The 14,177-nt window shown below is 41.1% G+C and overlaps 1 protein-coding gene across 5 annotated transcripts in view; it reads right to left on the reverse strand.

Annotated features, from left to right (window-relative positions):
* Positions 1 to 12,668, reverse strand: part of PRRC1 (proline rich coiled-coil 1) — a 32,255-nt gene extending 19,587 nt beyond the window's left edge. The window contains exons 1-3 of one of the 5 annotated variants that reach the window (XM_065860785.2): positions 12,348 to 12,668; positions 4,548 to 4,664; positions 415 to 801 (exon numbers count right to left, since the gene is read on the reverse strand). In XM_065860785.2, coding sequence (XP_065716857.1) covers positions 415 to 801; positions 4,548 to 4,644 — 484 coding nt within the window. In that variant the 5' untranslated portion in view covers positions 4,645 to 4,664; positions 12,348 to 12,668. Of the gene's footprint in view, positions 1 to 414; positions 802 to 4,547; positions 4,665 to 11,742; positions 11,762 to 12,166; positions 12,287 to 12,347 lie in introns of those variants that run through there. The other 4 variants (XM_065860782.2, XM_065860783.2, XM_065860784.2 and 1 more) reach the window with 4 other exon arrangements.
* Between the last annotated feature and the right edge of the window lie 1,509 nt (positions 12,669 to 14,177).

Below are 14,177 nucleotides of genomic sequence, written 5' to 3' on the forward strand. Positions count from 1 at the left end.
TGTTATAGATAGCTTTTCAGAACAAAACCCTGAAGTGTGAGATTACAACCTGAGATATATCATTCACTGGCAATAAAATGGCTGAATTTGACTCTCTGATCTACACAAAAGAGATGTATATATGTTCAGGTGGCTTACCTGTGCAAGTTAACAAAAAACAGAGCTCTTAAACAAAGTTTTTTTCTGTAAGACTGAATGCTAGCACAACTCTGCTAAAGAGGACTCTCTGTCCTAGACCATGATTATTTATTAAAGGCTACTCTCCCTTCTTCAGAATGCAGCTACGTTAATTAAGTGTATCCAGAAAAATAAAGAAGCTGAACTTGCAGGACTCTAGCAGACTGGTAGAAAAAGCCACTCAGGACATCCCTCACCCTTTCTCACAAATGTGAAAGCATATAAACAAAAACTTACCTGTGACTGGAGGTGCAGAAAATGATGGCATCAGTGGGCTCTGTGGTGCTCGACCAGCATGACCTCTGGTAATGTCATAGGTTGAAGACATGGAAAATCCCGAAATGGGGGGACCAGTGGGAGGTGCAGGAAGACCAGAGCCAGTAGTAGAGCTTAATGGAGACGGTACAGAGAACTGGGACATGGAGGTACTAAAAGCTGAAGGAGCAACAGGAGGTGGGGCAGGAGTTAGAGGTGGTGCAATAGTAGAAACCGTTGCAGAAGGCACAACTGGAAGAGAAGCTGAAGTCATCACAGGAGAAGGAAGTGGAGACACTCCAGTGGGCAAGGGTGGTGAGTATGTGGGAGAAGATGACATGCTTGGTGTAGTAAGGGGCCTGGACAAAGCTAGGAAGAAAGAGAAAAAATGGAATTTTAGAAATGCTGAGCCTTAATCACAGACATTCAGTCATATAGTTATTCAGATATTTTACAAATAAGTTTTGATCCAGCCTGCTTTTTTGTCTTCACCTTGAGTCTGCATACAACAGCAATTGAACTCAATTTTTGGTGAAACTATCTTGTAAGCTGCATTTCTTTTTCTTGTATGACACTGTCTGACATAAGCTTAAAAAGATTAGTAAGAATTTGACTACTGAATTTACAGCAGCTGAAGTCTGCCTCAGAAATTTCTAGCTAATACTGTTCTTTCTGACTGACTGCTTAATCAAAACAAATAATGATGACGGAAGAAGTGCCTGTCTTTCAGAATAAAATGCACACTCATCATATCTAGAAGGGTGGGAGTTACTTCAGAGGTACAATTCTGTGAGATGGGATGAGCACCAGACAGCCCTCTCCTCCCTGGCACCCAGTATGCCTAACCCATCTGCTTTGTCTGTTTCAGTCTGGCCCTCAGCTGATGCTTAGATAAGCCAATTTTGCTCTCTCACTTTGAAACTCTCCAAGTTTAGCCAGAAAATCAATTCAGAAAATCAAAAATTACCTTTATTGATAGCAGTTGCAATAATGTAGTGGTGTCCAAACTTTATCATGCATGCCTATCAGTAAAAATTTTTGAGTGTGCACCCCAATGTATATAAATTTACTTATAAAACATTTACATGTACCTCTGTACTAGGATACTGTGCATATCATAAAATATATACAATAGGAACCTTAAAAGGATGCGATAAAGATGAATGAAAAAAGAAATTATTAACAACACAAAAGCTTTTCTGCCTCCACTGAAAATTGTTTTATTAATATACTATTAATAGAATTAAATACTATATAATACAATTATTAAAGTAATGGTTAATATACTATATAATACAATTATTAATAATAAATTTTTAGTGTGAGCAATGTGATTGAAGATGTCACACCTTTAAGAAAAAATTTTGGTTTAATAGCTTATGCTATGGCAATTTGAAGGTCCAGTTCTACTCTGCATCCAGATTATTTCAATATTTGGCTTTAACAGCTGTCATAGCTAGAAAAGATACATAGGTCCAAATGGAAGACGTGCATCGTTGGCTGAACTTACTAAAACATGCTATGTGTTTTCCACTCCTACCCACCAATTATGCAAAGGCTTTTCTTGAAATTCAAGTAGTAAATTTCAGCCATCCCTGATATCAACCAACTGTTCTTGCAAACAAATCAGAAGGTGGTGTACTTTGGCATTTTATCAAATGGGTTCAAAACCCACTGAAACTTTTTGTTTGGAAGATTTTTACACAGGTCACAAAATCCTCTTTGCAAGTGTATGTGTACAGATCTGATAGTTTTTATATGCTACACTTGTTGGTTGGTGTTTTTTTTTGGCAGCAGGATTGCATAACAATGCAAACATTTCCAAATATCCATTTTCAAATTCTTCTCTCAACAGCATGACTTTCTTATAAAAAGCAGTTACTGTATCGCTCCTTGTTAAAATGTCACCTTTACGTTGAAGGGACAAATTAAGAGTGCATATTTTTTAAAAACATTTAGTAGTTAGCACATTGCTGACAGTCTCTTGTCATCACAGCAAATGTCAGAAAATCCGGGAGACTTGCCTTTTTGTAAAAGAACAAAGTCTATGTCATCATTAAGTTCTACAACTCTTTTACACCTTGCCACATGACAACCAACAAATTTCTGTGCAATACAAAAAAAAAATTCCTGGTCACTCCTTATCTCATTACAAAATATTGTTCAAAAAAAAAAATCTACTGTTTAAAGATCATTTTCATAAAATTAACTACATCGATGGCATCCTGTAGCACTTCGTGCACTTCTGGCCCCGGTTTCTTTGCTGAAATAGCTTGCCTACGAATGAGGCAATGAATCAATTTTATGTATGGCAATATCTGTGTAATATTATTCCAGAATTCATTTTTACTCTAGTCAAAGCAACTGCTCCGCCAGTGGTTATGCTTACACAGTTTTAATAAAAACATTGCTTTCGTTAAAGAAGCCATTTACTGTTGAGGATGTATCTTTTCTGGCACATCTCTCCTTTAGTGTTTGACAATAAAGCAGCTCTTTGTGTATTTTATTATTGAAACAGAATTTAGCAAAAACCTAGGCTGAGACATGCTAGGAACATCTGTACTTTCAGGTAACTATAGCAAACTTCCTGCGGTGTGTAATTTGTTCTAATACTTGTTTCTTCAAATCTTCAGGAATGTTATCCATGCATCTTCCAAAAGTATTTGCAGATTAATGAATTTTAGTTTGTCACCTTATTGTTTTCCAGGTATTATCTCATGCATTTTTACCATGTCAGGAAGAACTTGTGTTTCCCCAGCATACATACCTTTTTGTCTTCACTATTAGGTAAGAAATCTCAAAAGAGGTTTCTAAAGATTTATCATTAAGTTTACTGAAATTTTTTAAGTATTGGACTGAGTACTGTATGACTTTAATATTAGCAAAACAAATTGAAGAGGTTTGTTTTCAAGTTCTGCTTAGTTTTTAGATGTCTTGCTACTCGCAGTGGCTTCATATTGTCCTTAAGTAATATCACAAGGCTCAATATACATTTAAGGCAAGATGCATTGTTAACAACAGGGGATGTAAATTTATATTTCAAATAGTCCTCTTGAAAATTTTGAAAATTTTTTTTTGCAATTTTTTTGTCAGATCTGGTTAGATTGTTAGCCATATTATGAAGTAAAAACAGTGGCAAAAGAGCTCGTCCTAGGAGTCGGAGAAGTGTCAGCTCTTCCATTTTCTTGTTTGCTTGTGCTCACATTATTAGCAGTATTTTCAGCTTTCCAGGAATCTTTTTAAAGTCACTTGCCAGTTTTGTGAGGGTTAGTACAGTTAGAACTAGATAACACTACATAACATCCACTTAAGCAGGCACACAAACTGCAAGGTGTTGTAATATGATGAAAGTGAGCCAACAAGTGAGGGTGCCACCATCAACCTCTTTCCATCATTAAATACCAGCTCTTCCCTCAGGACACGTGAATGTTCAACATATTGACCGAGTGAGGAGAGCAGCATCAAGCAGTGTATTAAATATTAGGGAAGCTTAATTTCTTTCTTATTTTTTAGAGTAAAATAAACAATAATGGAAGTTCTAATATTTTCTTTCCACACCTGAATGGATTGCCTTGCACACTGCCTGGCATAAATGCACCCTACTTTGGCATTTATTGCACTACAGTGTCTCAAGATGTGTCAGAAAATTCAGTATGTCACATAGTAGACGTATCAGAAAACTAAATATTTGGTATTCAGAATACAATGTTCCAACTCCTGAAAAATCAGATTAAGTGCTTTGATTACCACCCCCAATATTAAAAATCAAGTGATTATCCAGGTTTACCACTATCCTCTACAAGACTATAAATTCAAGCGGTTTTTAAACTCCATTCTATACCACTCATTTAACAGCACACTGTAGTGGAAGGTATTATTTCCCAGGTCCCACACCCTTAAAAACCACAAATTTCAAGAATAGCATTTAAAATATTGTGCGTGTTAGATGCATATCAGATAAGAAGCATGCTTCCATGATTAAGAAACAAATCAAATTCTTCAATCCGTCTGGAGAAGAATACTGTAATTATGATGATTGCAATGTTTTTGGATGAACTGCTGTGCTTCAAAAGACAAGAATAAATATGATGAAGTTGCTGAGGAAGTTTCTGTACCTAATGAGATAGGTGTAGCAGTGGCAGCCGCAGCCCCTATTGTAGTTGGTGGGGGTGTGCCAGGTGGAGTTGTCTCTATTCCACTCTCTTCCATCATTTTCCTTCAGCTAAGAAAAGCTGTGTGAAAAATAAAATAAAAGTCATACCTTGAGAAACAAGGGAAAAGGTTTTAAATTAGAATGTAAAGGTCCCAACACAGTGATTTGCGTTTCTGAACAGAGCAGGTAAATCAAATGCTCTTGAAAACAAGGAAAAAAACCAACTGATCTCAAGTACATAATTGTCAAGTATATCTCGCTTCTCCTGTATGTCCCCTTTATTTTTAACACTGTGATAATATCTCAAACTTCCTGAAAAACATATTAGGGATGCCCAGTTACTGCTTCAAATATACACTGGTGGTACTTAGATGAGTAATAATAGAGAAGTAATTACATATCGCAAACCCCATATCCTATTGCAAGAAAAACTTCATTACAAGGTAGTGTTTTGCTGCATTGACTGTAATAGCTCAAACAAGGACCTCTTATTTTCAGAGTTGATGCATGAGGGGATGCAATATGCGGCCAGAAGTAAGACCAAGGACCAAAGTCTCCCCCTTCTGACAGTGAGAAACCACGACTACCCAGGAAGTTGTAGCCCTTTCGGGCTTAAGCACTTCAGCAGATGCTCCTGAGCATCACAACTGAATACAAGCACCTTGCTGAACAGTGGCATAGGTGGCAATCGCCCAGGAGCCTGGACTCTGTGACCTAAGCTCTAACCATGACCTTGCAGAAGCGTTTCAAGGTCAGCTAAATAATCCTCTAGAAAAGCCAAATGAAAACAGCTGAAATTTACTTACAACATTAATAAAATTACACTGAAATTCATTTACTCTGAACAAATTTTCCAAAACTGACAGTTGCTGTAAAATCTGAATACCACACTGCTCTGGTGACACTATCAGAAGTGAAAGTAATTGAAAACTTCGGTTTTTATTTTGAACGCCAGATTATGTTGGAAGTATCTTTTAACATCTTTGAGTAAATCTTTAAAATATATTACTACTGAAAAAGTAAAGCTATATGCCTATTTAAAAATCTTAAATTAATATAAAAGGGCTTAGAAGAAGGAAAAATATTGAGACTTTCAGGAACACCTGGAGATTTTTCTTCTTCAGTACACAAACACAAAGCCCTACTTCCTTCTAAGTCTGGTAAACTAGATCACAATGATTTGTACCACTCCCCAAGGTAACTACTCTTAAGGAAATTTTAATGAAATCAAAATCCTACATGAAGTAATTATACGTATGAAAAATAGACAGACTCAAACATTTTCCACCATTACATCAGTGGCTATTAAAGACTGCCAGCTTATTCCCTTCAACAATTTACAGAGAAAAAGCCTTAGATAATGTGTTGAGTAGAAATACCCATGTGTATATACAAAAAGTCCACTTACTAGAATACAGCAGCTTTCCTCTCTTTCATAAAAACAAAACAAAAACAAAACAAAAACTCATTGCCTCATTGTTTTTAATGTATATACAACTCTTTAAGTTAAATACGGAGGAAAAATTACTGTTATTACCAAATTGAAAAACCTAAGGAGTAGAATGACAATGTTAGTCTTGACAGGCTTACAAAGAGTCCCAGAAACAAATGAAATCATCAAAATCACATAGAAGAAATTAGAGTCCTTCTGACAAACCTGTATCCACTGCATAAGTAATTCAAGACTAAATATTTGAGCCTAGCCTCAGAAAGCAAGTAAATATGGTTTATGTGCAGTACTCTTCATGAAAACTCTTAGGACAGAGGGATTTTACCTTCTGATTACCTCTTCATTTAATTTAAAGGCTTCTCTTCAGGTGAGATGAAAGGGTCAGTAATTGACGGGTGGGGAACAGACTGTCCTTGCAGAATGACTACATCACATCATCCTTTAGAAAGGAACTGCAGTATCTTCCATTAAACTTCACTAAGTAGAAGAATTTGCAATAAGATTTATTTATTCTTTTTAATCAAGCTATAGGAGTTTACATTCCCCTTCGAAGAAGTATTTCTAAAGTCATTCTTCTTCCAATTATACACTGCAAAGCAAGAAAGAATTTTCCATTGTGCAACTAAAGTCATCACTGACCAGAAACATCTTGTTTTATCAAGGCTCTTTTAACCTGCTGCTTGATTTTACCTAATGCTATAATTAAAAACTGCTGAGAGGTGCTTACTAGTTAAATTAAATACTACAGCCATGTGGAATGACTGAAAAAGTTCCACAAAAACTCCATACAAGCTTTTTTAAAGCTTCACAGAGCTATCACAATTCAGGGTGAGGGAGGGGGAGGAGGGGGAACAACCTCACAAAAAGTACTCTGGCATCTGGAAACTTAAGAATTAGTAGAAATGTAACTAACTCTATAGTTGCTTTTCTCTATTACCTTTACAATGCAAAAAGTGAAGCAAGCATAAAGAGAAATGACCATCCCAAATGTGCAAAAATTATGTGTCAATTGCTGAAATATGGAACTGACTTAAAATTTGAACTGACTTAAAATCTGAACTTTAAAAAAAGCAAAAATCAGTATTTTCACATTTTCTCCTATCACTTGTAAGCTTCCCTGGGAAAGCTAACCATCTGCAAATCCAGCCTAGCCAGGAGATGGAAGCTTGAGAAGGGAATCCTGCCAGTTGTGGGGCTTATTTCCATTCCCTCGGACTCTGCAGGTTCGGGTATGTACCCCTACATGATATGTGCCAGTAAGCTGGATACCCTCTGAGTGATGCCCAGTCAGAAACAGTGTTATTTTCATTCTGTTTTGGCTGAAATTTTATCCTTTGAACCTCTTTCACACATTGTCCACTATAATCAATTGGGGATTTGCCACTAGCGAGCCATAAGACCTCTTCCAACCTTTTGCTGGAAGAAAAGACAAATTCCTATACTCTCACATAACACATAACCACAATATCCTGAAGTGTTTTTCTCCCACTCTCAACTTTTTCCTTCACCATTTCGTCTTTCCATCTACCCACATCCATGCCAATTAGAGAACCCTGAAGCTAACTGCTCCTATATTATTTTCCTTTCAGCTTACCCATTCCCTCACACAACTGTCAATCTTACTGAGAAGTCTTGACCTGGCAGAGACTAACATGAAGCTTGCACAAGTAACAGCATTCTATACACAGGCTTCTCAACCTAAGCCAGTTGTAGTTTGCACATGTTGCATAAAAAACAAAAATAATACAAAAAATAATAATAAGGTTAAGGGGAAAGATAAGATGTGGGAAGAGGGAATACACAAAAGAAAAACAAAAAGTACAATAGGTGTAATTGGAAGCTAATTGTAATTGGAAGCTCATTGTGTTGAAAGAATCCAGCACTATATAGAACTAAAATTGATCCTACAGGATGTATGGTTTAACACTTGAGTCTAACTGACCTACGTGAAACCAGTTACATGTGAGAAATTGAGAAGCACTGGAGTGGAACAAGAACGTAAGGGGGAAAAAAACCCAAGAAATTCACAGACTTTAATGGTATTCAGTCTTCAGCAAAGTTTCCAAGGGGGGTTTCCAGCTTCCCTTAGGGGAGTTGCAAGGAAAAAGTTCCCCAGTAAGATGAGATCAGCCTACAAATACTTACTGACTGTTGGGTGTGGAACTGTATTGTCTTTTCAGGGATTTAAAAAAAACCCAGTAATAATTCTTCATAGTTCAAGCCACAAACACATAATTTACAGAAAGAACCAACTGAAAATTCAACCTAACTTTTTAAGGAAGTTACTTTTGTGCCTTCTTGCAAACTAGAACACTTTGTATTACTAAACTGAAAGCATAAAGGAGAAATTCTGAGACAGACACATTTTAGTGTGTGCAATTAGGTGAAAACAACAGCAGTACTGCCATCTAGTGATTTGTGATAACAAATTGGTTTCACAAATTTGATAATATTGCCACATTTAGCTAGAAGAAAATCTTGGTTTATGCTTATATGCAAGCAAAAAATAAGGTATATGAAAAAGAGAAAAAACACACTCCAAATGATCAGTCATGCTTACATTAACCCATTTAAAAAGTAGAAGCATGAACTTTGTTAGGTTGCCAAAGATTATTTGTTTAAAAAAATAACCCTTGCCAGTAATAAAGAAGACAGTATAGGGATGCTGTCAAACCCCCACATTACACAAAGAAAATATACTATACCCACAATGTCCATCCTTATGACTGGTAACTATATTTTACTGATTCTCACCAGCTGAATCTCACCCATTAACCTGAAGCTGAACCTCATTCTCCTAATTCTCAAAAGCAAGGACTGTATATATTGCAATAAAAATTATGCTAAAGTTCTAATTAAAATTTTTAGCAGAGCTTGTGTTAAAAGCAGGTATGAAATAATTTGAATTAGAGACTAAAAGGCTGAACTGGCAAATTATTCATCTTTTGTCTAAAGTTTAACAGGAAGTAATTAAATTTTCACTAATATTTTGCAATAATCTTAAGGATATAACAATACTTCAAAAGCATTCTTCAAGTTGTTACTCTAAAATGTAGAAATTCACAGTTAATTATAAGATTACCTACAAATGGAGATTGGCAAATTTCACATGGATAAAAACATATTATGTAGAAATCAGTAATACTTCAGAGTTTATAATAACGGCATACTTAATTAACCACTTCTTGTATTTCAGTAGATGTTCCTGCTAATAAATGAAAAACCACAGTATACTTAAGAATCCTAAGAGGTAACTGTTCTCTAAGCAGAGCCTAAAATGAAACAAAACCACAGCTGGAATACTAAATTTAAATGCTATTAAACGTCTCATCTTTAATCACAATATGCTTAACAACAAGGTGTTTCAAAAAGATGGACACAGTTTGAAATATCTGTATCTCTGCAAACACAAACTGCCCATGAATGAAACTCCTACAGTCCATAGAGCAGGTGGAGGGAACACAGAACATTTATTAAAAGTTTACTAAAACTTGATAGCTTATTAAACTGTTTGTATTTTTTTGTGTAGCTGTAATAAGTTGGGTCCAACTTTCTGAAACACCCTGTATTTTAGTTGTGTGTAACAGTCCAGCACAAGTTGACAACTGTCCAGAATAAGGATCAGTAATTCATTTATTTATTTGAACAAACAAATTCTTTGGAGCCATTCCTTGTGCAACAACATCTACAAATAAAATATTATGCTCTAGGTTGCATTAACTGATAGACAGATTCACAGGCTCATAGTTCTAGTCCAGAGGAGAGATGTCAAAGGGAAAAAAAAAGCCCAAGAACTCAAAGATGCAAACAAGGGAGATTAAAAAGAGAATTACCAGTAAGAAAATGAGAAAGAAAAACGCCAAAAGAAAAACCTTCAGCTATTAAAGATGGCATGCAACTGACCTCAATCAGAAGACAACACTTCCAAAAAAAAAAAAAAAAAAAGACAAATCCAGGGTTGAACGGTTAGTACATTAAAGTTTTATTTGAAAAATCCCTCACGTTGTTTTTTCCATTTTAGAAAGGAAGAGCACAAAGTCAGCAACAGAACTTCCTTCAGACCCTGGTCTGTTAAATGCAGGCAGTGCCCAGAGGACATACAAAGCCTCACTGAAGCCAAAGGAAGGGTATAGAGGGATGCTAAGTTTAATCACCTGGTGTTAAATGACTGCTTCTATAGTCTGGAGAGTTAAAGAGAGGTTATCAGGGAAGAAAAAAACGCAACAGAGAACAAAACTCTCCTATACCTGTTTTATATTTATAGTATAAATAACGTTAATCATTACACCAGCATCACTTTTTCACTTTTTTTCTTAAACAAGAAAAAAAAAAGTTCACTAAGTAGAATCCAGTACAGCTCAGACCTAATGCAGTACCAAGATAGCCTGAAACATCAGGCATGCCAGAAAAATCACAGAATGTTAGGGATTGGAAGGGACCTCAAAAGATCATCTAGTCCAAGGGGCTGGATTCATCTTGACACTACTGCAGACAGTTATCTTAGTCCACAGACACCGTAACAACCAGAAAGTTCCACTTTTCTAAAACTTTCCTAATCTCTGAGCATTATTTTGTTTCCCACATTCTTAGTGCCATTGCCAACTCTCTGGATTTGTTCCAGACTACATGCACACTTACTATCAAATATTTATTTTTAAGCATCACAAAGTTCAAAGGCAACCCTCTTCTTCGGTATTGCCAGCTCTTGTGATTTATAATCATTTCAAAGCAATCCTCAAGACACTGATGTTCAAATGTGTGAGATTACAAGATTTGATGAACTAAAAAACTGAACCATAAAATAGTTCGGGTCGGAAGGGACCTTCAAAGGTCATCTAGTCCAAACCCTTGCAATGAGCAGGGACATCTTCAACCAGATCACGTTGCTCAGAGCCCCATTCAGCCTGGCCTTGAATGTCTCCAGGGATGGGGCATTTATCACCACCTGTTCCAGTGTTTCACCACCCTCATTGTAAAAAATGTCTTCCTCATGGTCAGCCTGAATCTCCTCTCTTCTAGTTTGAAACCATTACCATGGACCACTCAGCTCCAGAACACTGATGATCACAAAGAACTTCTAACATAGTATACACAATGTTACATACAACTACATAAAACCATCCAAGAAACAGCTTAACAGAATCACGTATATTCTATCAATTTGCACCAACAACTACATCATACGATGTGATGTAACAGCTCCAGCATTTTCAGAGAAAGAAATTATGTTTTATTCATGTGACAATAAAAATAAATAAATCATATAAATCAAGGGGAAATCACTTCAACAATGCCTCCAGAGACATTATAGTAAGTAATAAACTTCCTGAAGCATCAGTTCTATCAGGTACTAACAGATCTGCACGGGTGAGCATTTCCAATATCAATGACACTAAATTCAAGCTGAAATCACACAGGTTTAGCAAGGCCAGCACTTCAATCTCTAGCCACAAGGCTAGAAGACAAAATCCCGAGGTCAGGCATCCAATCTCCCTACACAGAGCCTGAAGGAACTCTGTTAGCCAACAGAGTGACTCACAACAGCTGAACAATATATGTGACCTAGCAAGGTGCTGGAAACAGCCAACTAAAAACTCTATGGTAGAGTGCTGGTCCATGTGTGCATTTGCAATGACACCAGTCACTGAGGCAGCAAGGAGTCCTGCTGTAAGGACTCTGATCTCCATTCATAGCGCATGACGCTCACCCTTACAGCGAGCTTCAAAGCATGTTCTCGTCAGGAGGGAGGACAGGAGCCGCTGCTACCCTTAGGACAAACGGTTTAGAACAACGGGAAGAAGCTAGAGTGCCCGTAGCGTGGTCAGGTCCCTGGCCGCTCTCCCGGATCGAGCCCGGTGGGCGGCCGAAACCATGCGGCCCCAGGTGTGCCGCCCAAGGGGGAAGAGCGCCCGGGGGAGAGGTCTCGGGAGGACTCTCGGAGTTCGGGCCGGGGCCTCCACACGCGCAAGCACACGCGGTGAGGCCTACAGCCCCCGCAGCCCCTGCTGCTGACGGGACGGCAGGCCGGGCGGACCCTACGGGCACCTCCACCCGCGCGGGAAGCCTTCCAGCAGGCTCCCCGCCGCGCCCCATCCTGCACGCCACGCCGCCCCTCGCCCCGTCGCCCTGACCTCCGGACCTGTCCCAGCTGCTTCGGGCCCCAACGGAACCCAACCGCCGCAGCCGGCACCCTGGATCGCGGGGAGGCCACCGCTCCGGGCCGCAGCCCAGCCCTCCAGCCACTCCCTCCTCGCCGCCGGGGACGACGGGTGCCACGGCGTCCCCTCTGCCCGCCACAACAGGCAATCTCACCGAGCCCCAGAGCTCACCGCCTCGCCAAGACGCGGCCTGCCCGGCCGCGCTCGCCTAATGGGGAAGCTGCGCCCCAAGCCTCGCCGGCGGGAAAAAGAGGCGCCCACCGGCCGCGCCGCTGACTACAGCTCCCAGCGGCCGTAACGGCGATCCGCACGCGCTGTGCGCCACGCTGGCTCCGCCTCGCGCTGCCACGTCTCCGGCAGCGGTGTCTCGCGGGGCAGCGCGCGCAGTTGCGTGCTTCTTGTTCTCTTGCGCTGGCGCCGCGCGCCTCTTCGGCCCCGCGCCCAGGGCGGTGCGTCCTGCGGCCCCAGACGGTAGAACCGTGCCTCGCGCGGTTCGCGCCCTGCCCCAAAATGGCGGCAGCGCACGGCAGGACGCCGCTGTGCCACGCTGTGCCACGCTGTGCCACGTTGTGCCACGTTGTGCCACGTTCGCGGGCGGCCGCGGCGACACGCGGTGGAGTTTAGGGCGGCCCAACGGACTCTGCCTGGCGCGGGGGAGCAACCCCCTTCCGCCTTATTCCTCGGCGCTGGTGGGGGTGCCCCTCCAATCCTGTGTTCGGTTTTGGGCTCCACACTACAGGAAAGACATTGGAGTGCCGGAGTGAGTTCAAAGGACAGCAGCGAGGCTAGTGAGGGGTCTGGAGCCAAAGTCTTATGAGGAGTGGCTGAGGCAACTGGGCCTTTTTAGCCTGGAGAAAAGGAGGCTGAGGGGAGACCTTACCACTTTCTGCAACTACCTGAAAGGAGGTTGTAGCATGGAGTGTGTTGGTCTCTTCTCTCAAGTAGCAAGTGATAGGATGAGAGGAAATGGCCTCAAGTTGTGCCAGGGAAGGTTCAGATTGGATATTAGGAATAAAATTGATCATGGGAAGGGTTGTTAAGCAGTGGAACAGGCTGCCCAGGGAAATGGTGGAGTCACCATTACTGTAGATATTTAAAAGATGTATAGATAAGGCTCTCGGGAACATGATTTAGTGCCCAAGTTAGGTTATTGTTGTACTCGATCTTGCAGGTCTCTTCCAACCAAAATGATGCTATTAACCTTTATCACGAGCTGACTCCTGTCACATTACACCTGCTTAACCAATCATTTTCAGGGATGTCAACAGTACCTCTGCCTACCACGGAGAAAAAGAGAGGAGGCACTCTCGGAGAGCACAGGTCCTGCCCCATGATGGCCCAAGCAGGGCAGGGAGGCTGTGCAAGAGCAGAGGGAGAAGCCCCATGGCCTCTGCTGAGGGTAGAGAGAGGAAATGGTGGGCACAGCCCAGGAAAAGGGGGAGGAAGCAGCACAGGTGGGGACAGCAACGCCACCTGAACTGTTACTAACACCCAGATATCCTCTGCAGTTTTTAGGCCATTTTTTTCTTTTACTGCCTGACAATCAAACCTAGAGGGCTGGGAGCCCGTGCTGGCCAGCACAAGCCCAGCTGCTGGCCCAGCCCTAGTTTTGGCAGAGCCTGGGCCATTTTAGTGCTGCTGGTGGGGTGGCCTCTTGGCGGCTGGAGAAGAGCCCTCGGGGCTGCTGGCCTTCCTCTTCGGGGCTTGCCGTGGCTCCCCCAGGGGAGCGTTCCCTGCCCCGGCTGGGAGAAGATGGACCTGGCGCAGCCTCCTGCTGGGGCTCTTGCTGTTCCCAGGGGAGGGGAAGCAGGGCAGAGGGAGGGCTGCCAGGACCCCCAAGCAGGACAGCTGATGAGGTGCTGGGCCAGTCGCCCACGTTGTCTCCCTCAGGGCTTCTGGAGGGAGCTGGGGCAGACATGGGAGACCATCCTGGGGAGGCAGCAGGGCTGGGAACAGCCCCAGGGCTGCTCTCCTGCACCCAGGC

Source organism: Patagioenas fasciata, chromosome Z, assembly GCF_037038585.1.
Source record: "Patagioenas fasciata isolate bPatFas1 chromosome Z, bPatFas1.hap1, whole genome shotgun sequence".
Lineage (NCBI taxonomy): Eukaryota > Metazoa > Chordata > Aves > Columbiformes > Columbidae > Patagioenas > Patagioenas fasciata.